The sequence below is a fragment of the Cadophora gregata genome, assembly GCF_030347475.1.
Source record: "Cadophora gregata isolate MNR1 chromosome Unknown scaffold_18, whole genome shotgun sequence".
Classification (NCBI taxonomy): Eukaryota; Fungi; Ascomycota; class Leotiomycetes; order Helotiales; family Ploettnerulaceae; genus Cadophora; species Cadophora gregata.
Window position 1 is genome coordinate 1,319,710 of NW_026695941.1, and position 26,150 is coordinate 1,345,859.

The 26,150-nt window shown below is 48.6% G+C and overlaps 11 protein-coding genes across 11 annotated transcripts; 8 read left to right on the forward strand and 3 right to left on the reverse strand.

Moving 5' to 3' along the window:
- The first annotated feature begins 404 nt into the window (after positions 1 to 404).
- ONS95_006833 (uncharacterized protein) lies at positions 405 to 2,360 on the forward strand. The gene has a single exon (XM_058500314.1). It carries the CDS (start codon positions 1,358 to 1,360, stop codon positions 2,300 to 2,302), a length of 945 nt encoding a protein of 314 aa, XP_058350150.1. The 5' UTR covers positions 405 to 1,357; the 3' UTR covers positions 2,303 to 2,360.
- A 1,184-nt stretch (positions 2,361 to 3,544) lies between these two features.
- ONS95_006834 (uncharacterized protein) lies at positions 3,545 to 6,343 on the reverse strand. Its single transcript, XM_058500315.1, has 6 exons — positions 5,963 to 6,343; positions 5,821 to 5,908; positions 5,691 to 5,769; positions 5,534 to 5,640; positions 4,900 to 5,483; positions 3,545 to 4,845 (listed from the first exon to the last, which is right to left on the reverse strand). Exons 1-6 carry the CDS (start codon positions 6,170 to 6,172, stop codon positions 4,468 to 4,470), a joined length of 1,446 nt encoding a protein of 481 aa, XP_058350151.1. The 5' UTR covers positions 6,173 to 6,343; the 3' UTR covers positions 3,545 to 4,467.
- Positions 6,344 to 6,439: 96 nt separating this feature from the next.
- ONS95_006835 (uncharacterized protein) lies at positions 6,440 to 8,631 on the forward strand. Its single transcript, XM_058500316.1, has 2 exons — positions 6,440 to 8,224; positions 8,280 to 8,631. The coding sequence occupies exons 1-2, from the start codon at positions 6,889 to 6,891 to the stop codon at positions 8,399 to 8,401; spliced, it is 1,458 nt and encodes a 485-aa protein (XP_058350152.1). The 5' UTR covers positions 6,440 to 6,888; the 3' UTR covers positions 8,402 to 8,631.
- A 708-nt stretch (positions 8,632 to 9,339) lies between these two features.
- ONS95_006836 (uncharacterized protein) lies at positions 9,340 to 10,315 on the reverse strand (the record flags this gene model as incomplete). The annotated part of the gene is made up of 3 exons (XM_058500317.1): positions 9,340 to 9,666; positions 9,733 to 10,126; positions 10,266 to 10,315. 3 exons carry the CDS (start codon positions 10,313 to 10,315, stop codon positions 9,340 to 9,342), a joined length of 771 nt encoding a protein of 256 aa, XP_058350153.1.
- Positions 10,316 to 11,423: 1,108 nt separating this feature from the next.
- Positions 11,424 to 12,206, forward strand: ONS95_006837 (uncharacterized protein; the record flags this gene model as incomplete). The annotated part of the gene is made up of 1 exon (XM_058500318.1): positions 11,424 to 12,206. One exon carries the CDS (start codon positions 11,424 to 11,426, stop codon positions 12,204 to 12,206), a length of 783 nt encoding a protein of 260 aa, XP_058350154.1.
- A 1,362-nt stretch (positions 12,207 to 13,568) lies between these two features.
- ONS95_006838 (uncharacterized protein) lies at positions 13,569 to 15,635 on the forward strand (the record flags this gene model as incomplete). Its single annotated transcript, XM_058500319.1, has 5 exons — positions 13,569 to 13,626; positions 13,687 to 13,769; positions 13,827 to 14,021; positions 14,066 to 14,955; positions 15,008 to 15,635. 5 exons carry the CDS (start codon positions 13,569 to 13,571, stop codon positions 15,633 to 15,635), a joined length of 1,854 nt encoding a protein of 617 aa, XP_058350155.1.
- Positions 15,636 to 17,235: 1,600 nt separating this feature from the next.
- Positions 17,236 to 17,913, forward strand: ONS95_006839 (uncharacterized protein; the record flags this gene model as incomplete). The annotated part of the gene is made up of 1 exon (XM_058500320.1): positions 17,236 to 17,913. The coding sequence occupies one exon, from the start codon at positions 17,236 to 17,238 to the stop codon at positions 17,911 to 17,913; it is 678 nt and encodes a 225-aa protein (XP_058350156.1).
- A 465-nt stretch (positions 17,914 to 18,378) lies between these two features.
- On the forward strand, positions 18,379 to 18,882 carry ONS95_006840 (uncharacterized protein; the record flags this gene model as incomplete). Its single annotated transcript, XM_058500321.1, has 1 exon — positions 18,379 to 18,882. The coding sequence occupies one exon, from the start codon at positions 18,379 to 18,381 to the stop codon at positions 18,880 to 18,882; it is 504 nt and encodes a 167-aa protein (XP_058350157.1).
- Positions 18,883 to 19,213: 331 nt separating this feature from the next.
- ONS95_006841 (uncharacterized protein) lies at positions 19,214 to 21,761 on the forward strand (the record flags this gene model as incomplete). Its single annotated transcript, XM_058500322.1, has 3 exons — positions 19,214 to 20,080; positions 20,186 to 21,212; positions 21,262 to 21,761. 3 exons carry the CDS (start codon positions 19,214 to 19,216, stop codon positions 21,759 to 21,761), a joined length of 2,394 nt encoding a protein of 797 aa, XP_058350158.1.
- A 73-nt stretch (positions 21,762 to 21,834) lies between these two features.
- On the forward strand, positions 21,835 to 25,487 carry ONS95_006842 (uncharacterized protein). Its single transcript, XM_058500323.1, has 2 exons — positions 21,835 to 22,298; positions 22,355 to 25,487. The coding sequence occupies exons 1-2, from the start codon at positions 21,941 to 21,943 to the stop codon at positions 23,953 to 23,955; spliced, it is 1,959 nt and encodes a 652-aa protein (XP_058350159.1). The 5' UTR covers positions 21,835 to 21,940; the 3' UTR covers positions 23,956 to 25,487.
- ONS95_006843 (uncharacterized protein) lies at positions 24,401 to 25,394 on the reverse strand (the record flags this gene model as incomplete). The annotated part of the gene is made up of 2 exons (XM_058500324.1): positions 24,401 to 25,046; positions 25,240 to 25,394. The coding sequence occupies 2 exons, from the start codon at positions 25,392 to 25,394 to the stop codon at positions 24,401 to 24,403; spliced, it is 801 nt and encodes a 266-aa protein (XP_058350160.1).
- Positions 25,488 to 26,150: the final 663 nt, after the last annotated feature.

The following is a 26,150-nucleotide window of genomic DNA, read 5'->3' on the forward strand; positions in this document are numbered from 1 at the left end:
CCAGGTTGGTATTGCGGGGTGCGGGGTAGAATAGCGGGGTTCCGTCCCAATCCAATAATCCAATGCGATGCGTTGCGTTGCGCCCTGAAGATCCAGCTGGGAGGCAGAAGTAGTGCGGCAGAGAAGTCGGGAACGTGGGACAGCGGCACAGCGGTGAGATACAGTACAGTAGGTAGCATCCCATCCCATCCCATCCCATCCAGCCTGTCGGTACCAGCAAAGATCAGACACCAGAGATCCATACTCAGCTAGACATTTCGACCTATCCCTCCATCCCATACAGTGTTCGAGCTTTCAAATGGTGGAATTGTACACAGAGAAGAGAAGATGAGGGCCACAAAGCTACTTAATGCCAACCCCTCATTTTGAATCAAGAGATTGATCACTTGCTCCATTCATAAAGCCTTTCCGAGACAAAAAAGAGTAATTAGCAGAGAAAGAGTCGCACTAGTAAACTCTAATCATGAGGGAACGGTCGCCGGACCCTTGGGATCTCCGAGACTACCAGGGCCATCCGTCCCCCAAGAGAAAGTCAGATCTCGGAATATCCGAGCGATATTTTCTGAAGCTGGAGCTGGACCATTCCAGCCCCCCCAAGTAGGTAGTAGTCTCCGTATGAATTGGACAAGACACCCAACAAGTGGCTGCCCACCCGCTTGACCAGATGCTCAGGTCTGGCCACATCAGCTGTGGGCATCTGGGTGAGCCCCTCCACCTCAGTGGCCTACCCACCTTGGAGTTGAGCCCCTCACCTGGAACTCCATACGCAAATTAGCCGAACACTCCACTGAGGGAGAGACACAACAGATCGGTTCCTGCTTGACGGTGGCTATCTGAAATGACAAGAGAGATCCAAAACTGCATGGTTATCGCTATGGAGAACCTAATTGAGTCAGATACCGAAGCTATATTGTCCTTTAAATCCTCATACTTTATGGTGCCATTGTACTGCAGCATCGAACGATATCTGCTGGCCCGTCTCCCCAACGAATCCCAAAACACGCCTATCTGCAATACTACACGATGACCCAGACCACGGAACCCAACAAGGTCCTGATTATTGGTGCCGGCCCTGGGGGTTTGGTCCTGGCACAGGCTCTGAGAGGCAAGGGCATTCCATTTGAGATCTTCGAACGTGACGCTCAGCGATATACACGAAGTCAAGGCTGGGCAGTTGCGCTGATCGAGTAAGTACATATACACATATATTCACAACCCAAAACTCTTATATATACGACAAACAAACAAGTAACCCTTACCCTCCAGATCCATACCCGAACTCCTCAAGCTCCTCCCAGACGACATAGGCGACCTCCAATCCGTCAGCGTAACCTACGGCCTCGAACCCTACGATGGAATGGGCGTCGTCGACGGCAAAACCGGCGAGCGCGTCGCCAAATTCGGCGGCGTCCCCCGCGGCCAACCGGGCCACGTCCTGCGCGCAAGCCGCAGCCACTTCCGCGACTACATGTGGCAGCACCTGAACGTCTCGACGGGCAAGGAATTCACGCACTACACCGAAGACTCCACGGGCGTCACGGCCTTCTTCAAAGACGGCACCTCCGCCCGGGGCTCCCTCCTCGTCGGCGCCGACGGCTCCCGCTCCAGAGTCCGCGCCGCCCTCCTCGGCGAGCAGGCCAGCAAGGCAGAAGTGAGCAACTACATAGCCGTCACGGGACAGGGCGACCTCCCGCGACACGTCTACGAGCCTGTGCGTGCGCTCGGCACGGCTGCCATATTGGCCAACACGCCGAATATGCGCTGCGTGTTTGGGCTGCGCTCCATTACCCCCGACAAGGAGTTCGCGACCTTCTACTGGATCCTGGCGTACTGGACGGATGAGCCCGAGAAGGACTCCGCTGAGCTGGATACCATGACCAAGGAGCAGCTGTATGCTAAGGCGGAGGAGCTGGTCGCTGGTTGGGCGAAGGTCTTGACTGATATCGTTACGCATACGGGCGTCGAGGGCGTGTTCGCCCCGCCGATTAAGCTCCTAGAGTATGTGCCGCCGGATACGCTGCCGGGGAAGTATGTCACTTTGCTAGGGGATGCGGCTCATGCGATGATTCCGTTCAGGGGTGGTGGGGCGAATACGGCGATTAGGGATGCTTGTGAGCTGGCGAATCTGATCATTGATGCTGTGAAGGAGGAGAAGCCGTTCGGGTCGGTGTTGAAGAAGTATGAGGAGGTTATGTTGCCGAGGGGTCAGGAGATGGTGTTGACTAGTAGGGAGGCGGGGAGGAATTGGGAGAGTTTTATGAGGGTGGTGAAGAATGCTGGGCATGTGCAGCCGAATAAATAGGAAGATGGGGTTTTGAGTGTGGGATTAGAGTAGAAGATTTGAAATGCGAGTTTTGAAAGGATATTGGGCCATTTTCTTCCTGCCGTGAAGTCTTCATCAAGGATGGTCTATCCAATGACAAAGGAATAAGGACCACTATTAAAACTTGATCTGTGTCAATAAATAACTGAGGTCGGTTGCAGTGGAGAAGAATGATATTTTGTAACGAAGATTAAAGGAGTCCTGGCACGGGAATTTGACATCACAGATATTTTGGCCAAAAAAAACCCTCGTCAAAGAGGATGGAGCTGTCCTCAGGTGCGATAAAAAAAATCCTGATCTGTAAAAGTCAACAACCCAAGCTCGCTTAACGAACTGGGTGGCATAAGTCCGTGCGCTACAGGCTTGAAAACATCGAATATGAGTTTTAACAGAGTCTTGATATTAAATTCAAATTTGTTAGTTGGAAGAACTCTTCTTTGACTAATAAAGTTCAGTTAGTTACAATACATTTTCTTTAAACCCTATGTTAGTAGTGAGCTAAAAACGTAAAGTAGAGGATATCATGTTTAAGGTACAGCTCCTCACACAAGCGAGGAAGCCCGTAGCGCACAGACTTATGCCACCCAGTTCGTAACCCCCCACCCCACCTTCCCCCCTCACTTTAGACTTACCTATCAACAACACATTCCACTCGGACAGTCTTCTAAATCATACCTACCTACCTACCTACCTACCAAAAGAAACTAAAAGAACAAGTACCTATCGAATAACACATTAAAATCCCATGATCATGATCATGAAAAAGGTTTCGGTAATAATTTTCACATCTCTGGGGATCTTCATCTCGCGCAGTACCTATGTAAATGTTCGAGAACTGTACTGATTCTTCTTGATACACATCTTGAGGGCATGGTTGCGTGATGAAGCGAGACCGAGGGAGTCGCTGAGGTTAGGTTGGTTGGGCGAGGGTGCAGCGTAGGTACCTAACACTAAGAATCGTGGCGGCGGGAGTTGTGGGGGGTAAGATAAAGTACAGGCTGACCACCTACCTACTCTAACTTATCCACTGCTGAGCTGCTCTCTGGAATTGTTTATGAACCTAACGAGAGTTGTCGGGGGCAGGGCGCTGAAGCGGGGCACTGACTTCGTGAAGCTGCCTATCCTAAGGTATCCCCCGAGGGGTTACTGCCGAATAAAATGCACATGTAACAGGAGGGAAGGGGAGCTCGAAGGAATACCTACACTGTAATTTATCGAGAAGCGCCTGAGTTACGCACGTCATAGGCAAATTCAGCGACTTTGCCTCAGCGCGGCACCTGAAGAAAATTTGGGATTTCAGCAGTTGAGGGGAGAAAGGAAGCATGGGCGGCGCATTTCAGGCGTTCTTCGTTTAATTACAGGGTCATGCTTCACGAAGGTCATCGACCACGTCTAGAATGCGTCTCGTTTGGCAGTTGAGGGGATCATCTTGTCTAGGTAGGTAGGGTAGTTGCTAACGATCACCCAATGCACTGTTATGAACGGTTCACCGAGTCATGAATTAGAGACACAGAATAGCCTTCACCTCGCTCCATTCAAATTATGCTATCTAAGGCTACCTTTGTTTTTGTTTTTACTTTCCCTTTCGTTACAAGAGCTCCCAGGGAGCCCCAATCCCCCAAACCGTCCACAAGAAAACCCCATCAAGTCCAGTCCACCCAAGAAGCGAAAACCCCTCACCATCCATCCATCCATCCATCCATCACCGCAGGTCCGCCGGCCTCCCAACAATCCTAAAGCGGCACCTCCGGAACAATGAGGTTAGAATCATACTTGCCACCAAAATGAATAGTGTGCTTCCCCTTATTCAGATTGTTCGGTTTCATGGTAGTCAGGGCTGGCCACTCGACGCACTGGTCGAGGAAGCCCTGAACGCGGAGGATCAACGATTCGCCTGCTTCGTACTGGATACCCATTGGCCAGAAGCCGATCTCCACGGGGACGATGGTTCCTGGAGGGATTTTTTCTTCTTTGTCGTGCGGGTGGTAGGGGACGATGTCGGTTGTGAGTTTGGGGTCTTGGGCGCGGTGGGAGGCGCGGAGGACGCCGGTTGGGCCGAGATACTGGAATTTGTTTAGTTTTTGCGAGCAGATTTAGAAGATGGGGATAGGGATGGATATGTTGGTGAGATGAAATTAGGATTTTCATACCTTGATCACATTGGAGTTTGGAACGTCTTCAAAGGACTTGACTTCAGGGGGGAGTTCATCCCAGGGAAGGTTGATGTGTTCCAGGATCTTACCATTCTTGTCCGCCTTGCGGAGAGACAAGTAGATGTCCAAGTCATCAGTCTCGTCGCAAGAGATCCAGAGTTTGGCTTTGCAGAACCCAATGAGCGTAGTAGTTTTGTCAAAGACGATTTTGAACTCTGCGGGCTGTGCCCTGTAATCATCCGCCTGGTAGGAAACGGATGATACCTTATCTACGGGACTCTTCACCAGGTTGGACCCGGAGAGGAACAGCTTCTTGTATTCGGTTTCCTTGGGAGGATACTCGGAAAATGGTATGTTGTCAAGAGCTTTCTACAAGTGTGTTAAATTGTGGACACAGAAAATTGAAATGAAGAAGAAACCAACCTTGCCGTATGTGAGGACTGAGACTCGTACAGGGTCTGTCTTTTCCCAACCATTGTCGATCCCTTTGAGGTAGCGGTCATAAAATTTCTGCAGTTCATCGGTGTTATGCGGCAGGTACAAATCATACCACTCCTGGGTGGAGTGGATCCGAAGCCACTTTGGACTGGTAGCCTCTCGATATGCCTTGATAGTGCCGAATCCATGGATCGCAGAAGAATAACTAGATACGACATACATGGGAATTTTAACCTTGTCGAGGCACAAACTTTTGTCTTCCCAGTACGGACTGTACAATGGAGAATTCTGTAGAATCTTCACGACATCTTCTCTGCCGCCGCGTCCTCGGATGGTCTTGTTCATAATGAAGTTCAGAAATGGGAGACTGGGGATACCACCTCGACAAGCTAGGTTTCGGTACATATCTGTGAAGCCTTCCCATGGGGCGATGCATTTGAGGGAAGGAGGGTGCTCCATGGCTGCGGACCATTGGGATGTTGCGAGCCAGGAATTTCCTGCCATTCCGATCGAACCGTTGCACCAATCCTGGGCAGCAACGAATTCGATAATTTCATATGCATCACGACCTAATAATGATTTAAATCTAGTCTTTCGAAATGGCAGCATTGTTCCTTACCTTGCTGTGATCCTTCAACGTACAAGTTACCATCAGACTCCCAGCTCCCTCTCAAGTCAATGTTGACAATCGCATATCCTCGCGGATTCCATTCGGCCGGATCGAGACTGAACAGGTCAACGAGGCCCATAAATATTAGGATACTCGCTATGCGTACAACTCGAATTTCTCCAGCCCAGATAACTTGCTCTCGGGGATGCCAATTCTATAGGCACAATTTCCATAGATATCAAAGCCTAAGGCACATTAATTACTGAATCAATAATACCGGGCAAGTGAGACTTTACCGTGTCCGCCCTTTCCATACGGACTCATTCCCACCACGGCCGGGATCTTCTCACTGACGCCATGTGGTCGCAATATATCCATATAAATCTATTTCACACATCAGTCACGTGACAGCATGACGATCCGGTGATCACAAAGTACCTTCGTGCCATCCTTCAATGTAAGGCAGATATTCTGGTCATAGATGATGTCGCAAGGGATAGGACGTTTTTCTTCGCTCTTCTTCCATCCTTTTGGCAAGATGTCGGTTCTGCGAGTTTGTTTCACATACGTTGGCATGTTAGTCGAGTCCTCTGGGCGGACCGTGTCAACAAGTGGGATTTCAACCCCGGCGATGGTAATGGTAGCCATGATGATGGATGAGCTAAGCGAGTCAAGCAATTGCAAATATTTGTGGGCTGTATGATAGATCAGACGATAAATCTGGTCATGCAGTGCAGAGACATAGTCACTAGTTAAAGGCCTTGGACGCCTCAGTAAATGATGACTTTGAGCAGGTGGCCAGCCCAATAGAGTTTAGACAGAGTTCAGACAGTCGACTGAGTATACATTAACGCTTCGGTGGCTCGCGAAAAAGAGGGTGGCCCACTAAATTCAATCAGGGTGGCCAGCCAGATGCAAGTGGCCAGCCACACTCAGAGTGGCCCGCCCAAGGCATCGAGGCAAAGGTGGCCAAGGTGGTGGCCCTCCCAAGGAACCTTGGACGGCTCCCTTAGTCGGCATTTTTGATCGACCCCTCGAATGTTCCGAAGTCTCGCATCCCACATTGACTTTTCGTAAGCGAGCACTAGTCTAGAAGGCTGACCACCTCACTTGGACTACCTTGGTGATTAATATTTAATAACTTTCTTCTGATTTCATGAAAAGTTATAGTTAGCGGTTCTCTCTAAGACACATCATTCCAATTGTTTAAATCCTCATTGGCAACTCTGACACTGTTAAACTTTCTACAAATTCCCAGCTGTCCCGCATAGAAAACACTCTTGGGGTCAACACTGCTCCTTGCTCTCCCATCGCAATATCCACACGAGATTCAATTCAAAGCATATTCATCCTCCTCAGAAATCATGAGCCGAAAAGTAACCTCCAAAGACATCGAGGAGCTCAGCTCTCTCCTCAGCGGAACTGATGCGAAAATCCTCACTTCGACTGATGAGGGTTACGAACAAGCCATTGAACGCTGGTCCAAAGCAGCCGAAAAACCAGCCGGTGTAGTGGTTGTTCCCACAGATGCCTCCCAGATTTCCAAAACCGTCAAATTTGCAGCAGCCAAGAAACTCGATGTTGCTGTACGGGGCGGCGGCCACTCAACATCCGGCTCAAGCAGCACTGACGGTGGTCTCCTCTTTGACCTGAGCAAAATACGACAAATCACTGTTGATCCCACCGCTAAAACAGTGAAAGTTGGCGGCGGCGCAAATTGGGGTGAAGTTGACGCTGGACTCGCAAAGTACGGCCTCGCAACTGTCGGAGGAACGATTTCAGACACTGGAGTCGGCGGCTTGACTCTGGGAGGCGGCTATGGCTGGCTGTCCGGCAAATATGGAATGGTTATTGACAATCTCATCAGTGTCACGATTGTCGTTGCAAGTGGCGAAATCCTCAAAGCCTCCAAAGAGGAAAATCCAGACTTGTTTTGGGGTCTGCGAGGCGCGGGCCATAACTTTGGCGTTGTGACGGAATTCGAATTCCAGGCGTTCGAGCAGGGTGACATGTGGGCTGGTGTGATTGCCTTCAAGCCCGCACCTCCCATCGTAGCACAAGTCGTTGCAGCCGTCAATGACCTCTTTATTGGGCCCAAGGACGGAAAGGGATTCACCAAGCTCAAGGGCCAAGGTATGGGTGGTCTTGTTCTTACACGCCCACCTGAGGCTGGTGGAAAGGTGGTCCTCGCAGTGGCTGTCGTTTTCAACGGAACTGAGGAGGAAGGAAAGAAGGCATTCAAGGCTCTGTACGACATTGGCCCTGTCAATTCCACCATGAAGACGGTGCCCTACCATATCGCCAACCAAACGCTTCATGGTCCCAAAGGTTACCGCGTCAGCTTGAAAGGAGCTGTCTTCTCTTTGCCCCTGCAAGCCGAATTCGTGCAAGAGGTCCTTGCCGAGTACACGAAGCTCACTGAAGAAGTCCCAGACTTGGCTGGAACTATGATCATTTACGAGCTGTACGACCCTTATGTCGTGAATACACGGGCTTCCAATCAGGACACGAGTTTCGCCAACAGAGGATGGCACATGAACGCCATGGTTGCGCCGTACTGGTCCAAGCCAGAAAATGACGCGCTGGGAAGGCAGTGGGCAAGAGACACCTCAGCTATCTTTGACAGGTGGTTTGAGAAATCTGGCCAAGAGCAACGAGCTGGTGACTATGGAACGGTACTGGCATATGGAAACTATGACCGTAAGTCATTCCGTCTATATTGGTTTCAAATCTTTGTACTGACTTGCACGTGCAGATTACGACGGGAAGAAGTCCCATGATCTCTTTGGACTCAACTATCCACGTCTGCAGAGCCTGAAGGCTAAGTACGATTCGGGTAATCTGTTCAACAAGCAATTTGCAGTCACTCCAGCATAGATAAATCATTTGTGTTGGAAGTTGTTTGTTCTGGCGAGGCATGCTGCGATCTTGTTTATGCTGTCGATTTATCTCCACTCTAGTTTAGATGAAATTCATATCCTTGGGTGTAGATGTTATGCGTGCTTATGTGACTCTTGCAATATGTGTGACGCTACCAGAAGGCTTTACATTTCCCTTTTACTCCGGCCCCACGTCAAAGTGTTTCTGTGTATTATAGCAAAGAAATGATAACCAGCCTGCAAAATAAGCGGAGCATATCATTCAGACTTGTATAATGGGCAGAAGAGGTAAGAAGGCAAATGAAGTCTCTTAGGTTGCTCTCCAGTGCTGTGTCTCATAATTCACCTCTGAATGTTCAAACCGGCTGCGAGATCCGCTACTGATCTGCAGTGAGCGTCAAAGGTGGATTCACTGGGACCAGCAACTGTCTTCAGCATGCCAACTTCTGATTTGTTGAAAATATAAGCAATAATTTTGTTTGTTACTGCCTGCATTCGAAAAGCTGGTATGTGACTGGTGAGTCCCATGAATAGTTCATTTGAAGAGAGTCAGATCTCAACCCACCTTTAATAATCAGAATCTGCTATAGTCTAATGTTGATTTATTCTAAATCAGTGTTGCTGACTATGAATCCAATATCATAACTGAATTGAACATTTGAATCCAGGCACGGGCTACAGAGTGTGATGACACCACTTACTTACCCTGTCATGTGAATAGTCACTGTGTATAAATCAGCAAAGAAAATCTCCAGTTCAACCACATGAATTTCAATCCGAGTACTCCAAAATGCTGTATGGGCTTTCAGCCAGGGAGACTCGCCCTCAAACACACAAATTTAAGTTTACTTGAGCTACAAGCCATGCAACAACATCCACATCAGAACATAGCGCTACATGGGCCAGAATGCAGCCAGCACTTTTCAACACGGCTATCTACTGCTCCAAGAGGTAGTGGTCGAACCACGCAACAGCCTGCCAGAAAGCCTGCTCCTTCGCGAACTTCTGAACCTTGTCGTTCAAGTCGCACCGAACGGCGAAACCATGTTCGGTGCCAGAGTAAAAGAAAATTTGCCAGGGCTGCTTGGTCGTCTTAAGGATCTCCTCGGTCTTGTAGCGCCTCTCATCCGGGAAGATGGGGTCCACTTCAGCGGCAGCGATGGCTAGAGGTCCACCGAGAGCCGCAAGCTCATCTTCACCCATGAAGCTGGGGTGGGCGACATAACCGACATCAATTCCATCAGTGTAATGGCGAACGAGGTACTGCCAATCCGCATTAGTGGCTAGATTCCTTTTATTTCACATGTACACATGGAGTGGTGCACTTACTTTGGCGCCGAAGCAGTAGCCAGCACAGCCAATCTTTTTGACACCGTACTCCTCCTTCAAGAACTTGATGGTGTTCACGACAATCGGATCCACGGCAGCATCGTCATGTGGGTTCTTCCCGTCACTGCCATGGGCCACCCACTCCAGGATGTTGTAACCTGGCGAGTGGGCTTTCTGCAAAGTGAGCGGGTCGCCGTTGAAGGTGTCAACTAGCAAAGTCAGGTAGCCTTTCGCGGCGAATTCGTCCGCGAGCAGCCTGCTATTTTGCCAGACACCGATAATATCTGGTAAATACAGGATGGCTACGTCCTTGTGCGCAATCTCGGGAGGGGGAGTCGCGAGATAGGCATCATACTTTCCGGCGACTCTGATGGATTTCCCTTGAGGTGTGCCTCTGTGAGTATGATTAGTTACAAGTCAATGTCGGAAATGGAGATGTGCTGGGTGGAGCTTTCCTCAACGACAAGGAAGCCTGATTATGGACTAGGAAGCTCGCGAATATGACAAATAACTTAAAAAAATGAAAGTCTTACTCGTGCTTGAAGCCGACTGTGCAGCAAGATCCAGGGGGATGTGAAGCCATTGAAGTGTTTTCCTTGACTTTGAGTTTTCTGATGTTTTGACGGTAACAGCTGAAGGTCTAAATAGGAGTGAAAGTAGAGAGTTCTTGGCCAGAGTAGTTTGGATATATGGGCGCCTTTAAATGTTGTTGGACACGGCAGTCCTCGAGTCAAGGTCCACGTACCATAACCAACCTACCCTAGTAAAGCCGTGGGACAAGTGAAAAAGAGCCAAGCCAATCCACTCGGAGCATAACAATGTCCTACCTAGCTTAGAAGCCTCATATGAGAACACAATAGTTGTAGAATATCCGGGCTCCCCACCCGGCTTCTGTGGCTACTGAAAATGGTATCACATGACTTCAATAATGAACGACAACTGGAAGCCAGAGAGCGTCATTATATCAAGCATCCATGTACAGTAATAACCCTTGATGGGAGGTTAATTGTTCAGTCGCTACTCAAAATACAGCTATAGAGAGGCTGAGAGCTACCTGATCTATGTATATACAGTATCATGTGATTGGCCAAGCGAAGGTAGGCTTGTGAGAAACAACTCACATCGGTGGCTGGGAAGCACTTACCTAAATTCAACACAATAATCATCCACTGAAACGAACACAATAGACGAAACGCTGCAACGGAGATATCGGGAGCGCGTCTGGGATCTACTTTTATCGCCGCTCTGCAAGCCACACGGGTGGTAACCAGACTCGGGTGGGTTGTCTAGCGGGTGGGTGAGGGGCATGCGGCCCTGGCGTGGAACGCTAACAGTACCGATGATTGAGACTCCAGGTAGCCACCAGAACTCCACACCAGGAGGTCAAACACAATGATCAACAATGTAGAGGTAGAGTTTACGATGTTTTTTGCGTACGGTATTGGATGCCCATCCATACTGTAGCTCCGCTCCACGCCGGACTTTCCGTTTGAATTGTATGGCACGCGCTTTAAGTGGAGCTTCATCCTGTCTTTGCACAGCACTCTCGACACCGGATAACGATACATGATATTTGCAAACTCATAAAGTTTAACCAATAAACCATAAATCCTACCGATTCCCTGCTCCCAACTTTCACACTCATCCTGTCAGCAATTTATTCAGTTCACCATTCATCACCATTCATCACCATGTCACAAAACAACGCATCGCTGGCTGGGAAAGTTGCTGTCGTTTCCGGGTCGTCTCAAGGAATTGGGGCTGCAACTGTTCGAGAGTTGTCAAAACGCGGAGCAACTGTTGTGATCAATTACCCATTTCCCAGCGAGAAGGGAAATGCGGAGAGCGTGAAGGAGAGTCTGGGTGCGGGAGCGCAGGCACTCACCGTGGAAGCAGACATATCAACGCTTCAAGGACCACAGAAGCTTGTAGATGAAGCAGCAGCCGCCTTTGGAAAGATTGATATTCTGGTCAACAATGCTGCCTTTATCCCTCATATCGCCTTTGACGAACCTGGTGACAACTTTGACCAGATTTGGGATACGGTAATCAATTTGAACTTGCGAGGCACATACCTGCTCACGCGAGCAGTTTTGAAGTACCTTGCACCACAAAACTCCAGAATCATCAACATCGTAAGCAGTGCTGTTCGCAGCCCAACCCCAGGCCAAGGCCTCTACGTTGCTTCCAAAGGATTCGTTGAAGGTTTAACAAAGGTGCTGGCTGTTGAGCTGCCGCGGAAGTACGGCTGTACGGTCAACGCAATCGCTCCTGGCCCTGTGGGCACGCAAGCATTTTTGAACGCGGACATGGTCCTTGCGGGTGCTTTGGAGCCACTCATCCAGATGACGCCTGTTGCTGCTCGTGTGGCTAAGCCTGAGGAAATTGCAAATGTGGTGGGCGCGTTGTGCGAGGAGGGGCTTAGCTGGGTGGATGGCGTAACTATCAACGTCACAGGTGGCGCTGCTGTTTAGGCTGGAGGAACATGGTGTTGACTGACACTGGATAATCATGTGTAAGCTAAGGGTTAGTATCTACAGTTTCTTATAGGCATAGAAAGCTCCCACACGAGTTCACTCTGCAGGTAATCAATCATTCTGAACTCTTTCCTGAAGAAGACTCCTGTTTCCCATCAGAGCACGGGACGGGTTTTATGAATTGAAACTTCACGTCTCATTATTATATTCCATGTACTGTATGTACGGGTGTGGTCACGGCAATTTTCGTGATTGTAATATTTCCGTGGGGAACAATGTTCTTGCATCAAGGCGTGAATGGATTGGTGGAGTTGAGGATTGGAATGGTGGGTTACACATTGACAGGTGGTTGGATGCGATTGCCTTCGTTAGTAGGAGGCTGTGAGCGAGTAATAGTAAGAAAGAACTGAACTCAAGGAGTTATATGGACTTCCTTTTCCAGGGCTTTTTACTTTAGGGTCTCGCTTCGATGTAAACAATTGCCCAAGTAGGGATAATCACTGATCGCTGAGTGCGAATTAGCCGATGGCACGTGCGGACATTCAGACCCGGCCTTCTAGACCATTGTTGTCGAGAACTTGAAGGTTATTCGTCAAAGATCAGTCCTTAAGCTTCTCTTACAATATCTTTGTCTATACCATAACCGAGGACCACGAGAGGGCATGAGAGCTGACGCTCGGGGTCAAGCACTTCAGGGTGGTCATGAGACCAGGCACCGACTTTTGGCCCCCAAGACACCCATGAAGGCTGACTATTAATTAGACCGTGAAGACGCACTGGTCACCATGTGAGCATGGTAGGGGGACAGTATGAGGAGTCTTCACGCCTGGATCTCCTATTCCAATTCAATATTGGAATGTTAGAAGCGTCATCACATTGAAAGCTCACAAGATGAGAGAGTCGGATTGAGACGATAAACGACAACCCCATGACAACCGGCCAACCTTATGATCATACCAGATCAATCCATCAATCAATGAATGAACTCCATAAACTACATACACAGTACATGGAGCTGTCCAATCTTCGAGCACCACGACCTCGGACACCTGTGTGTATCGTCCAATCGTGAGGCAGCAAGACACTTTCCTCGAGATTTGCGCACCTCATCGAACTGCCTGGCGTCGCATATTGCGGCTTTCGAGTTTCGGCTTTCTGTAAAAAGAACTAAGGTTTATTGATGGTCATTCTCTTCAGCCTCGATCTTTCAGCTGGGTCATCGTGTACTACATCCGTGGTGGTGTGATTGGTTCACGTGAGTGGAGCCTGATGCTTGCAGAACTTCTCCAGCGAAAAATCTCAGCTCTTCTAATTGGAACTGCTCTTTCTAGAGTCCATTATGTACTGAGGCTCGTCGAAATGGCAGAGGTTTTCGGGATCGTCACGGCAGTTCTAGGATTGCTCCCTCTGTGTCGAGGTAGGATAGCAAAACACACACCGCTTCCCTTCTCTTACCTTCCATACTAACTCTTCGAAGATGGAATAGGCATGATCAAAGATGTATTCGATTCTGCAAGAACACTAGAGCTGGCAGTGGGAAGGCTAGAACTGCAGCAGGACGTAAGAACTCCCTGCAAACGGAGGTAATCTTTGCCAGCGAGCTAAACACGTGACCAGCGATTCGACGAATGGAGAGACATCTGGCGGGCTGAGGATGGAGAACCAGACATGAAATTCGAGTCGTACGCGAAAGCTAATCCAGCTTCTGGGAAGAGAGTCTTGCGTCAACTGGCCTTGATGTCGCAAGCTTTGTGTGATGCTCATGCGCTGGAGGATAAGTATGGGATTAAGCCAAGTCATTGGCCTGATCGAGTAAGAAACACCTTTTGGAATGAGTAAGAACTAATGGCGTGCAGGAGTCCAAAGATTTATCAAGGTTTAGGTTAAAAGAAGGGGAGAACCTGACACTCGAAACTCAAGGGATTTTCGTCGAGCGGTGTAAGATGAACATGGCTTTCATCAAACGCTGCAAATTCGTGTTCAGAAAGAAGGACGCCGTTTGGACCAGTCTGATCGACTTGATCAAAGAGTACAACGAGAATCTTGCCACCTACGGACCTAAGTTCGATTTGGAGAAGATGCTCAAGGGAGAGTTCGATATCTTACGGAAGATGCAACTTGTAGAACTCAAGCGACGAGCAGAAGCCGCGGGCTACGAGGCGAGACACTCCCTCCCAGATGGTGATAATGTCGCACGATACCAGGATATGTCCCTTGCAGCACAGTTCAGCTCTGTGATCAAATATGAGCGGAAGCATGCCGCATACAAGTTCACGATGAGAGACTTCCGTCTCGATCCTTCCTACGCTGTCTCATCTTCTGGCTCATCAACTATGGCGCTTCTCTTTGACTATCCTGTTCGCAAGGAGAACCGAGTGGTACTGATCGAATGGATCGATAATTTGGACCGTGATCAAGAACGGGATACGAGAATCAAGACTCTCATGCTGGCAACTCCTAAGCCTGATCGCTTACTCCTCCCGAAATGCTACGGCATGGTTGAAGATCCAGTTGCAAGGAGATATGGTCTTGTCCTAGCACCACCGCCGCATATTCGTTCTAACTTACCCCAAATAATGGCTGCGGGTGCAATCTCAAAAAAGCGAATGCCAGTATCATTGACCGAGCTGCTGGAGAAGAGACATCCTGCACATCAAGAGACACTAGATCTTGGCATCCGATTTCGCTTAGCTAAGAAGTTGGTTGAAGCTGTCAACATGATGCACTGTGTTGGATGGGTTCACAAGTACATCTGCCGACCCCAAGAAGCCATGCACGAAGTTAACTCAATTGTTTAGAAACATTCGTTCGAATTCCATCCTCTTCTTCCCAGCAGCCAACATTCCCTCCCATGGCCCTCCAGGGCCAGCCTCCGGAATCCCTCAACCCCTTGGTTTCGACAACCCACTCTTCGTCGGCCTCGGCAACGCACGCATCGACGACCTCATCAACGACCCCGATCCCTACTATCCAACTGAAACCCACGAACCCATTTATATCTCCGAACACGGTCAACGCCTCGTCCGCATCACCGCTCCTCCCCACCACAGCAACGAACTCACCACGACTCGTCGTCCCAAAGACATTAACCTAGACTATTACCAGCACCCCGATAAGCGGTGGAACCCATCTGTGCGGTATTCTCGTGCACACGACATCTACAGTGTCGGTTGCGTGTTGTTGGAGATTGGACTGTGGGAACCGCTGCATGAGGTTGTGGATGTGGAGGATGAGGATTTTGAGCGGGTAAGGAGGGGATTTCAGAGTTTGACGTTGAGGCTTGAGGGGTTGGCGGGGTCGATTTATGGGAGTGTTGTGAGGAGGTGTTTGGCAGTTGGGACGAGGGAGAGGAGTGAGGGTGAAGGGAGGGAATTATCGAGGTTTTTTGCGGGGCTGGCGGCGGAGTTGGATAAGTGCTGGGCCTGATATTCTTGGGTTTGCTTGAGTCGTTGGAACGTTGATGAAATTGGGTTTGATTTTGCCTTATATCGTGCTTTTTATTGTCATATTTAGGCTCTGGATGTATCAATTTGAGAAAATGAAATTGTTCATTATGGTTATTTCCAGTTTTGATCATGGGAGTCTGCCAGAATGACCTCCGCTAGTCCTATCATGATCAATCACAGAATTGACTTCATTATTTCTTCATCTGTACTCTAAGCGCAACAAATACAAGTAAGCTAGCCACTGAACACTGTGAGAATTCGGTCTATCTGAGGAGTTAGTACTTCACAAACTTTATTGTTTGCCTTGTCGAAAGGCTTCCGAATAACTTTCATGTTGCAGTCAAAATTTGACGAAGTCTTCTTCTACGGAATCACAGGCGTCAACGTCAGTAGCGAGGGCCTTACACTAATCATATTTCAGTACTCGTTGCGAACTTGAGGCCTTATATCCAAGTTCGTGAAAGCCATGTGTATGGGGATCCTGTAGTAATTTTTGAGTTTGTAGGGTTGTACCTGCATCACAAGTCTGGTTCTTGGAGGGCTGTCCTTGTTCCCCATCAGCCACCGATCCGGATGTTCTTCCGTTTAGGTATTAATTAGTGAAGGAGATTTTGCCAAGAACAATTCTGAGCCTAACAAAACCCTGATTTCAAATGCACTACAGGTTGTTAATGATTGATATTATAATATAACCTACAACTCATATAGCAGTAACATATGGTGAAGATTCTCAATTGAGTTATATGAGTTTGAGATATAGAAGCCTCCCTTGACTAGCACTTAATTGCGAGTGGTCTTCTGCGTACTTCTATTGCCGAGGATATTTCCCCTCCCGCTGGACGCACCAAAGTGGGAAATTGAATGCGATGCCCTGAACCTGCACTACTCAGGACTATTGAAATTTCGAAATACCTGTCTGCCGGTGGATAAAGCGAGATCTGGTCTTCAGAGCGTTATTGTGCAGTCCCGTTCTGCAATACAACGTGAGGTCTATCTGCACATAACCATTAACAAGGAGTTCATCTCACAACATTAAGCCCCAAGCGATGTACTTAGTTCGCAGACACTAGATCGCCATGGGGCTGTCAGAACTGCATATGGATGTGTGTCATGTTGCGTCATGCAGTTGGTAACTCAGGTACCGCTGACAGATGATGCACACCATCCCTCAAAAGATTTCCGGCGCTTGTTCTCCCTAGGCTCAAGCTATCTTAATGGCCTCCTTTCAGTGTCACATCGTTAGTTCAACACTCAAACGTGTTTGCGGCCGCATGCTTGACTCCCGTCCAATAATATGATGTATACTCCTTATGAACTGGATTTGGGGAAAGATTGGATGAATTGGTGCTGGTTCTGGGCAAGTGTACGGAATGCCCCTTTCTCTCCTCCGCATCAAGTCACACAATAAATGCTTCAGGCACCCCGCTTTCACTGCTAGATATCCTAAAATCCCATCCAAATCACTCTTTACGAATTGTCCATTCATAAGTATGTTTTTCATTACCTGCAACACATTGACGCTTCTGGAAGGACGTCGAAGTCGTTCTCTGTGGCCCCTTCAACCATACATTCCTGCCGTTATGGCGATCGACAACAACGACCAAGCTCTTATCCAGTCGAATAATGAAGGAATATCTTTCATTTTTCAAACTTTACGAGTACTACTAGGCCTCCAATGGAAGCAGTCCATTTGCGTGTTCACAATATTTGTCATCTGCATCACCATCCTAGTTCAGGTGATACTAAGGCTGAACGAGAGGATACAACAGCTGGAATCAGAGGTTCAAGAAACTCTACGGACACGGAAAGACGTTGACATGCAAATCGAAGCACTGAGGGAGGAGATTGAAATTAGTAGGGAAGTGGACAGAGAGGAGAAGCTCTGCCTGGTCGAGACTGCCAAGCAAATTATGAAGCAGCGCAACGTGAGTGTGAGAGGACACGACGAGCTTGACGATGTTGATACCGGATCTTTTGAGCGAGGGAGTACTATCGAAAGCGATAGTATAGACTGGGCCAACGAGGACCAGAACGATGGAATCGGACGAGATTCAGACGATGGCGCCTCATGTCCGTGGTGTTCGCATGCACATGTGTTAAAATTGGGCGATTGTGCTGGAGACGATAACTGTGATGGATCAGTCCATATACCGTATTGTCCGAGCTGTTTTGATGACGAGTCGGTTTTACATGATCCAGCACACAATACGATCTGTTCAGATGGAGAATCCAGTGTTATTGACGAAACGGCGAGCTGATTCACCTGCGAAAGGTCTTTCGATGATCGATAAAGACATGCTTTAAGCAGCAAAAATTGAAGCCTCAGATGTGAATCTTTGCTGCTGGTGCAGTACGTCATAAGTCAGCCAACATTTGGTACGCTTCGGTACCAGAGTTGTGCTTGTTAGCGGCAGGCGCTACCCCTTCAGTGTTCATTATCAACGCACTAAACAAAATCAGTCGGATTTTGAATCACCAGTTGAGATGTTAATCCAACCTCTCCATATTCAAGGGTTTTCTGCTCACCTTTCTGGTCTCATGTCAATTGCTGAACAGGTTCTCGTGCGCGCCAACACTTCATCAGACTCATCCGAATCATCACATCCATTGTACTACCTCCCTTCATTCACGCCCAGAGAGAGAAAGTAAGCACAATCTTCGAGTCACCGAACCAGAAAGCTGCTTTTGTCGCAGCACGGCGAAGTATACAAATGGCTTCCAACATGACAGCCTTCAGTAAAATCACCAAGCGCATGCTTGAAAAAATGCCACCAACCACTACGAAGCCAATACTTAATACTGAGCCCCCTATTCGCATACCGTCTATCGAGCTGCACGGCTTCAAGCGCGTCATGTCATCCCCCATCGTAGTAAACACCACAAGCGAGATATCCACCACCGCTATCTTCCCACGCACCGAAAAGAATCAAATTAACGGTACCAATCTCAACAACACAACCAACTCACTGGAAGTCCAAAGTATTGAAAGTAATATCAGTTCTTTGGTGATCTTCGGTTTCGTAGCGATAATTCTTCTGGCCATTGCGATGCTTGTGTCAACGGTGGCAATCTGCTTGAGAGCCAGAAAGAAGGCTGCAAATGCGAAGAGGCAAAGGGAGGAAGAAGAAGCAGAGGAGGTGGCGAAGATGAGATTATCAGGATTGAGATATCATAGGGTAGAGTTGAAGAACTTGGGCGGGGTTATGAGGCCTGAGAGGGCCGTTTAGGAAGCCGTGGAGTGGGGCAAGAGAAAGCAATTGGAAGTTTGAATCTTTTACTCTCTCCTCATCGTCAAACACGGAATATGTGGCCATATAGAGGCATTCCTCCAAACAATAGAGTTGTATCTATTGCTGAGCTCAAAGGGCACTGTTGTATGTCTTTCAATCTGACCACGTGATTGCACAGAGCAAAACAACAAAGGAGCTTCTTATGAAAGCGGCATCCCTTTATTGGTACAATACGTTCCTTGACATTGGAAAATTTTTGATCAGTTATAGATGGATAGTATTGACTCTCTAAGCAATAAATTTAAATTAACATCTGGAATCAACCGTCATGGTACCACTCGTTGTTCTCCCTTCGTGTGGCAGTTCACAAGCGCCTGAAGCGTTTCCACAAATCCAAACATCATTTGAAGCAGAAAATCCTCCCCAAAGCGAACCTAAAATCAAGAAAGAAGTTACACGTATATTCGAACCCGTCTGGGAAGATGGCGTCTGCACATTTGTCCTCAACGAAGCGGTCAGAGCAGCCGATCGCAAACGCCTAGCCGAAGACGTCGAGCCCATTCTCCACGAACACAGACTCCTCACAGACGCCGAGATGAAAGATAACGGACTCATAGAGCTCCAACCAGACAAAATGTACTATTTCAAAGTCCCATCCGGTCGTCACCCAGGTATAATCAGACTCTCTGCAAAGTGGCTGAAGAAGCACGGATTTCTAGACCGGCTTGCTGCGCTGCGAGAGTTTTCGTTAGAGAAAGAGTTTAGAGAGAAATTGATGTATTTGTGCAAGAGATATAACTCTGGTTCTTGGAAGAAGAGAGGAACAGCGTATACGCTGTCGACGACGACTAATAAGCATTATGGCACGAACACGATTCAATTGGGGAAGCTGTTGAACCATGCGGATGAGCTGCCTGGTGTTAAGAAGTACTTGCTTGAACTTACGTCGCTCATTGCTGAGGTCACTCAATTGGCGTTTCCGGATATCGAGACGAGGGGTAGAGCTGAGAGACGGTATGAGAATGCGTCATTGACGTTTGGGGCGAAGAAGAATCGGCAGTTTACGAGTGTGCAGTTGAATTATTCGGAGGAGAATGCGAGTTTGGAGGATAGTTTGAAGGTGTCTGGTGGAGTGCATAGGGATAGGATGAATGATCCTACGCTGCCTGGGGTTCTTGTCTCAATGTCACACCATGTAAGTCTGGAGTTTTCGTTTCCATGACCTAACTCCTTGTCAAGAGACAGCCGTAGATATCATGAAAGTACGAGAAGTGTTGGAATTGGAAGTTGACTCTCAAAGTCAGAAGATTATTTTACAGGTCGGTTCAATATCCGATGTCTTCATGCGACTGTACCCCTCCTACCATTCGAGATCATTATCTTCTCCGCCCGCTTCTACCACTGTTCAACAGGCGGTGGTTTCTACAACGTCCCCAAGTCTTCACCACTCCGCGTTCCACCAAGCGACCCGAGACTTATCCCCGTTCTTCCTTCAGACTTCGAACACAGCAGATTGAATTTCGTTCTATACCCTGCAATCCGACTTATGAAGCTGTCTTTCTCCGAAATTAGAATCGAGCTGTTTGATGAAACCGTAGAAGGGATGTTATTCGAGGATAAGGCTCATCACTATGAATGGATGATGCGGACATATATCGTAAATGAACCAGAAATTCTTGGGCGATTGAAAAGCTTGCCGAATCACGTACCAATACCCAAAGACGGCAGAAGTCAGATGATCGTGGCTAATGTGGAGACAGTGAAGAAGGGCGAAGCTAAGGAGGCAAGAGTAGAATTCGGTCTGGGGATTACCAGAAATGGAGACCCAGATCACTATGTCCGATTGTTTGAGTTCACGGACCCTGAGACTGGGGAACGAAGGAAACCCGATCGCTCGGAGGCTGTGAAGACTCTCAGGGCTTTAGCAAAGCCAAATATTGAATATGAGGAGCTGGAGAAGGACATGCGGTATTTGGATCCTTGTGATTACGGGAACAGCGGGTGCCCAAAGCCTGTCCGAAGATCAGTGACTGGAAGACTCAGGGGCAAGAATCAATTCAGGAAACGAAACCAGAGAGTTCACGAAACTTCGGGTTCTGAAAATGAGTATGAAGAGGAAGAGGATGACAGTGATTTTGATGTGCAGAAATCAACAGAAGTAAATGGTGAGATGGAATCTGGAGACGAAGCCGTACTGAATGGGGAGCGGGGGGAGGCGCATACAGGAGCCGCAAAAGTTCTTGCGCCAGCCCTAAATGAGTTCAATGCTGCAATAGACATGTTGAAAGAGGCCGGTCTTAAGCTTTTTGCCTTTAATTTCCAACAAAGTAAGTCCTGCCAAGGGACAGTTTTGATAATTTTTAACGCGATCAATAGGTCAGTTGCTGGGAGAAGCAAACGCAAAGCTGAGTGCGCAAGAGAACTCTCAGAAAATCGCACCTCGACCCCGGGACACTTCAGGCTCCAAATCGACAGACGTCGTGCGAAATAAGAAGCCAGTCAAAACTAATTCTGCAAGGTTGATGCCGTCGCCAAAGGTTGAAGAAACTGACTCTCCCTCCTCGCACAAGAAGAGGAAACATGGCGCAACACCTCTAAGCACCCCACCACTAAAACCACCCAAGCGAGTTAAGAAAGGCGTCTTCTCCTTACACGCTGATCCAGTCTATGTAGACGACGAAGAACAATGGGAGGTTGAAAGCATTGTAGGAAAAAGACCAACGAAGTCTGGAAAGCCGTTGTATAGGGCTCGGTGGAAGGGATACTCTCCCGAGTGGGACGAGTGGATGACAACGAAAGATCTTGAGAATTGCAAGGAACTCATCGAGGAGTACGAGAGCAAATGGGGATTTGTAACTAGTATTGAAACAGATTAGACAAGCGATTTTTTGAATGAAGTAAACAAATGCTTTTAGTGCTCGCTTGTGTGGCTGAATTAGTCAGCATGTTCAAGAAGCTGAATTATTTTTCTTCATCATGCAGCTGCCTAGGATATATCTTCTCATACACAGAGCTCCGATATTCAAACCATCTCCCTCAAAAACAAGTTCTTACTATGGATGTTGAGATAAAGGACTTGTGCACGTACTGTGCCAAGCTAATTCCACTGCGGAACTTGTCAACACCGTTTGAGATCAAGCACCAAGCCAACCTAGCCCTGCTGGAAGTATCAAGCAAAAGCTGCGCCTTTTGTGCCATACTCCAAGCGCAGTGGACCCTCGAAGTTGTCCAGAAGCGCATTCCCAACATCAACAAAGGAGCCTACGAAGACATATTCTTGGAGTTGAAGGTATTGGATATCCAAGGTTCAGACGAGGGGCTGGTGTGGGGCTTGCTGTCCATCGGATTCGAAGTACGAGCCCACGCTCTGATCTACACGAACAAGATATCGATCACCACTTGCCTGTCTAGATGTGAGTTTTTTCCAGGGGGGCTTCATGAGAGATCAATTTGACTTAGTTCGCAGCAGTACATGCGCAACAATTAAAATTGCAAGCTTCAAGCACGCCCCTCCATGAAAGGCTGGCGACAGTAGGGACTTGGCTGCGAGAATGCAAAGCTACTCATCCCTATTGCAATACCAAAATCGAACAAATGCCCAAACGGCTGATTGATGTTGGCCGAGCTGGAGCACCACCTAAACTCGTAGCATCAGTAGATTTGGCGACTGGATCAGCGACATACGCCACTCTCAGCTACTGCTGGGGGGAGTCCACTTTCAAGACCGTCAGGTCATCCGTGGACCTCTATCATCATGAAATACCTTTCGAGAAACTCCCTCGAACGTACCAAGACGCCATTGTATTTGCCCGATCCCTAGGCATCAAATACCTCTGGATCGATGCCCTGTGTATTGTCCAGGATGATAGCAACGAATGGCAAGAAGAAGCTTCAAGAATGCAAGACATTTATGCTGGTAGCGAGCTCACAATCGCTGCTACCGATGCGCCCGATGGCTCAACTGGATGTTTTCCAGAGACCGATACTAGCCCGTCGCTCCACGCTCAAGATAGTGCTCAGATGATTGCTATGAGAGACTCTGTCTCCGGTCAAGGATATCTGGTGCATGTCTACATCGGAGATCTCAGGAAAGTGACCGAAGACTCCATCCTGAACACAAGAGGCTGGGTTCTTCAAGAAATGGTGCTCTCACACCGCATCCTGCACTGCATGACTTCCGGTCTATTCTGGCAATGCAAAACCCACTCGAGATTCGAGATGGGATTGGTATTTGATTACTCTGCTCCTGGGATGAGGTACACCTTGTCGGGCGCATTATTGGATCGCGGCACAAGATCGATGCACAGGCACTGGTGGACCTGGATGACTAGTTACTCGGAGCGTCAGTTCTCGTTCCCCAGAGATCGCCTTCCCGCCATGGCTGGCTTGGTGCGGCACTACCAGTCCGCCAGCAACGATAAACCCATGCTTGGGCTCTGGGAGCGCTCTTTTACCCAGGACTTGCTCTGGATGAGGAGGGGAGCTCTGGGTACAGAGACGCCGCGTGACGACAGCGACCTGCCGAATATGCCGTCGTGGTCGTGGCTGTCGTGCCAGACTATGATCAAGTTCGATTTCTGGGGTGTGGCGGACGATGATAGTGAGAAGGAGAAGCATCAGATCGTGATGGATCATTCAGCTCTTGTCGAGTGGGACATTCAATGGGTGTCCGAGCCGCTTGTGTCTGATGTGAAGTCAAGTCGGGTTGTTGTAGAGGGCCCTGTCGTCGAGTTGACGTTCAACACGTCGCCCGAATCTTTGAGTTTCACACCACCCTATTTGCATGTCAATGATGAGGAGCTTGACTTTGAGAAAGATAAGATACCTTGGAGGTGTGCAGCTCAGTTTGATTCATTTGAAGCGAGAGATAGTGTTTTTCCCGCACAGTGTTTGTGTCTTCTTCTCAGATCCAGGGCGTACAAAACAGGCAGTCAAATCAAGGAAGCGTTTTTGATCTTGAGTCCTGTTCAAAGACCCCAGAATGTCTATAAAAGAATCGGCATTGGGAGCATCGGGGGAGAGAAACCAACTTTTGATCTTCAGAGACGAAGAGTATTGGAACTGGTGTGAACCTAGAAGCAGGAAGCACGGATTCGAACAAGTCCTTACGTGGGAAGGATTCACAGCCATCTGTCTCATAACAACTACCTATCCCAAAGTATGCCTCAAATCACGTTGTTTTGAGGCATTTGCGGCCTGGAATCATATTGAGGACCATGATCAGTCGTCATGTGTCTGCGAATCTCTCTCCTCAAGACATCAGGAAATGATATTTCTACCGCACATTTGGGATCTGACCCCAATACTCTCGAGCCATTCAGAATGGACAAGCATCGCGTGTACTCAGCAAGCCGTTATGGTTCGGTGTTGGTGATTTATGAGTGGAGATGATACTTATGGATATCAAATCACAGAACGGTATGCATGAAGCTCTTGATGTTCAAATGTTTTCTTTTAATTGCGGATATCTACCTACATATCCAGTTACCGGACCAGCCAGATAGAAACACATCCTCTACCTAGCAGTGTAACCACCATCAATAACAAGATCCGCTCCAGTAGTATACGTACTAGCATCCGAGCAAAGATAAACATACGCCCCCTTCAACTCCTTCGCATCGCCATTCCGTCCCATAGGAATCATACTCATCCACAAATCCTGCACCTTCTTATCCACAAAATCACTCAACCCCGTATCAATATACCCCGGACTAATACTATTCACCCTGGCAAACCCACGCCACTCATTCGCCAGACTCCTCGCCATATGAATACACCCGGCCTTCGCAACATTGTAGCTCGTCTGTTCCTGGGGGAAGTTCGCGATGTGGCCGGACATGCTCGCAGTGATGACGAAGGAGCCGGTCCCGCGCTCCTTGAAGTGTGCGCCGACGGCTTTGGCGCAGTGGAAGGTGCCGTTCAGGTCGGTCTGGATGACTTCGTTCCAGGCCTCGACGGTGCCGTCGAGGATGCCGCTGTCGGCGGTGCGGCCGGCGTTGGCGATGAAGGCGTCGATCTTGCCGAATTCTTTGATTACGTCTGACACGAGGCCTGATACGGATTCCCAGTTGCCGACGTCGCATTTGTAGGCTTTGACTTTGACGCCGTATTTCTCGGCGAGCTCTTTGGCGTTCTTTTCGCCGCCTTCGGGGCGGGAGGCGCTGGGGGGAGGGTTAGCTTGTGTTCATTGGTTGGTGATTGGAGGTCAATTGGCTGGTTGAAGGGAAGAGGGACAAGGAGGGAATGGTGAAAGAGGCGATGACGGTGATGGTAATGGTACCAGTGTGTGGATCGGTGGATGTAGAGAGGTCTTGGGAAAGTCTTGGGCAGAACAAACTTGATTGAGATACATACTATGTGATAGCCAAGTCTGCTCCCATCTCGGCGCAACCACGAGCAGCTTCAATACCCATTCCTCTGGGTCCGGAAGCACCGGTGACGACAACGACCTTGCCTTTGAGCGAGAACATCTCCGCAAGGGAGTCCGTCTTTGGTATTCCGATAGGCATGTTGGAAGATGTATATGATGTGTGTGTTGTGTTTGGTGTAGTTAAATAGCAATTGACCTTGACCCTTTGGTTGAGGTGTGAAGATGGTGAAGTGGTATGATTTCAAAAGAAAAGGAAAGAGGGGGACCAGCTGTACTTATCTTTATGTAGCGCACCTACTGTAACTAGTCTTTTCAGAGCATGAGCTCATGGTGGGGTAGCAGTAGTAGTAGTGGAGGGGTATCCATTCTTGCCTCTCGACCTCCTTTCTGTGGCATGACGTTGAAGCCGCCAGTACCGGTACCAGTAGCAGCAGCAGCAGCAGGAGCTTTCCCTTGCCTGCCGGATAGTGCGTGCGTGTTTAAGCTCCCGAGTGGTCCAATACTGTACTGTACAGCCTTTGGGAAGTCCAGGATGAGATTAAGTAACGGCCGACTACTTACTAAGTGCGTTGCATAGGGTAGCTCTAGGCACTGATCTTTGATACGATACGGCAGAGCATGGCTGATGATCCGGCCAAGGGGCATAAGCATACCTTACTTGTCTGGACCCACCTTCGGGTTCTCGAGGCGCTGGGTGGTTTTGATCATATACCGTTTTGGTGATGGAACTCTAATTGATTATTGTGACTGTCAATTGGGTCGATTGGATACTGTTGTCCTTTTGTAGAAGACAACAAGGTGCTTGAGATGGACGTGGACGTGGACCTGGCGTGGTGTTGCTTGGAGTGTCGTTAAACGTGCACGTGTGCTTGGAAGAGGGGTCGATGCAGGAGGA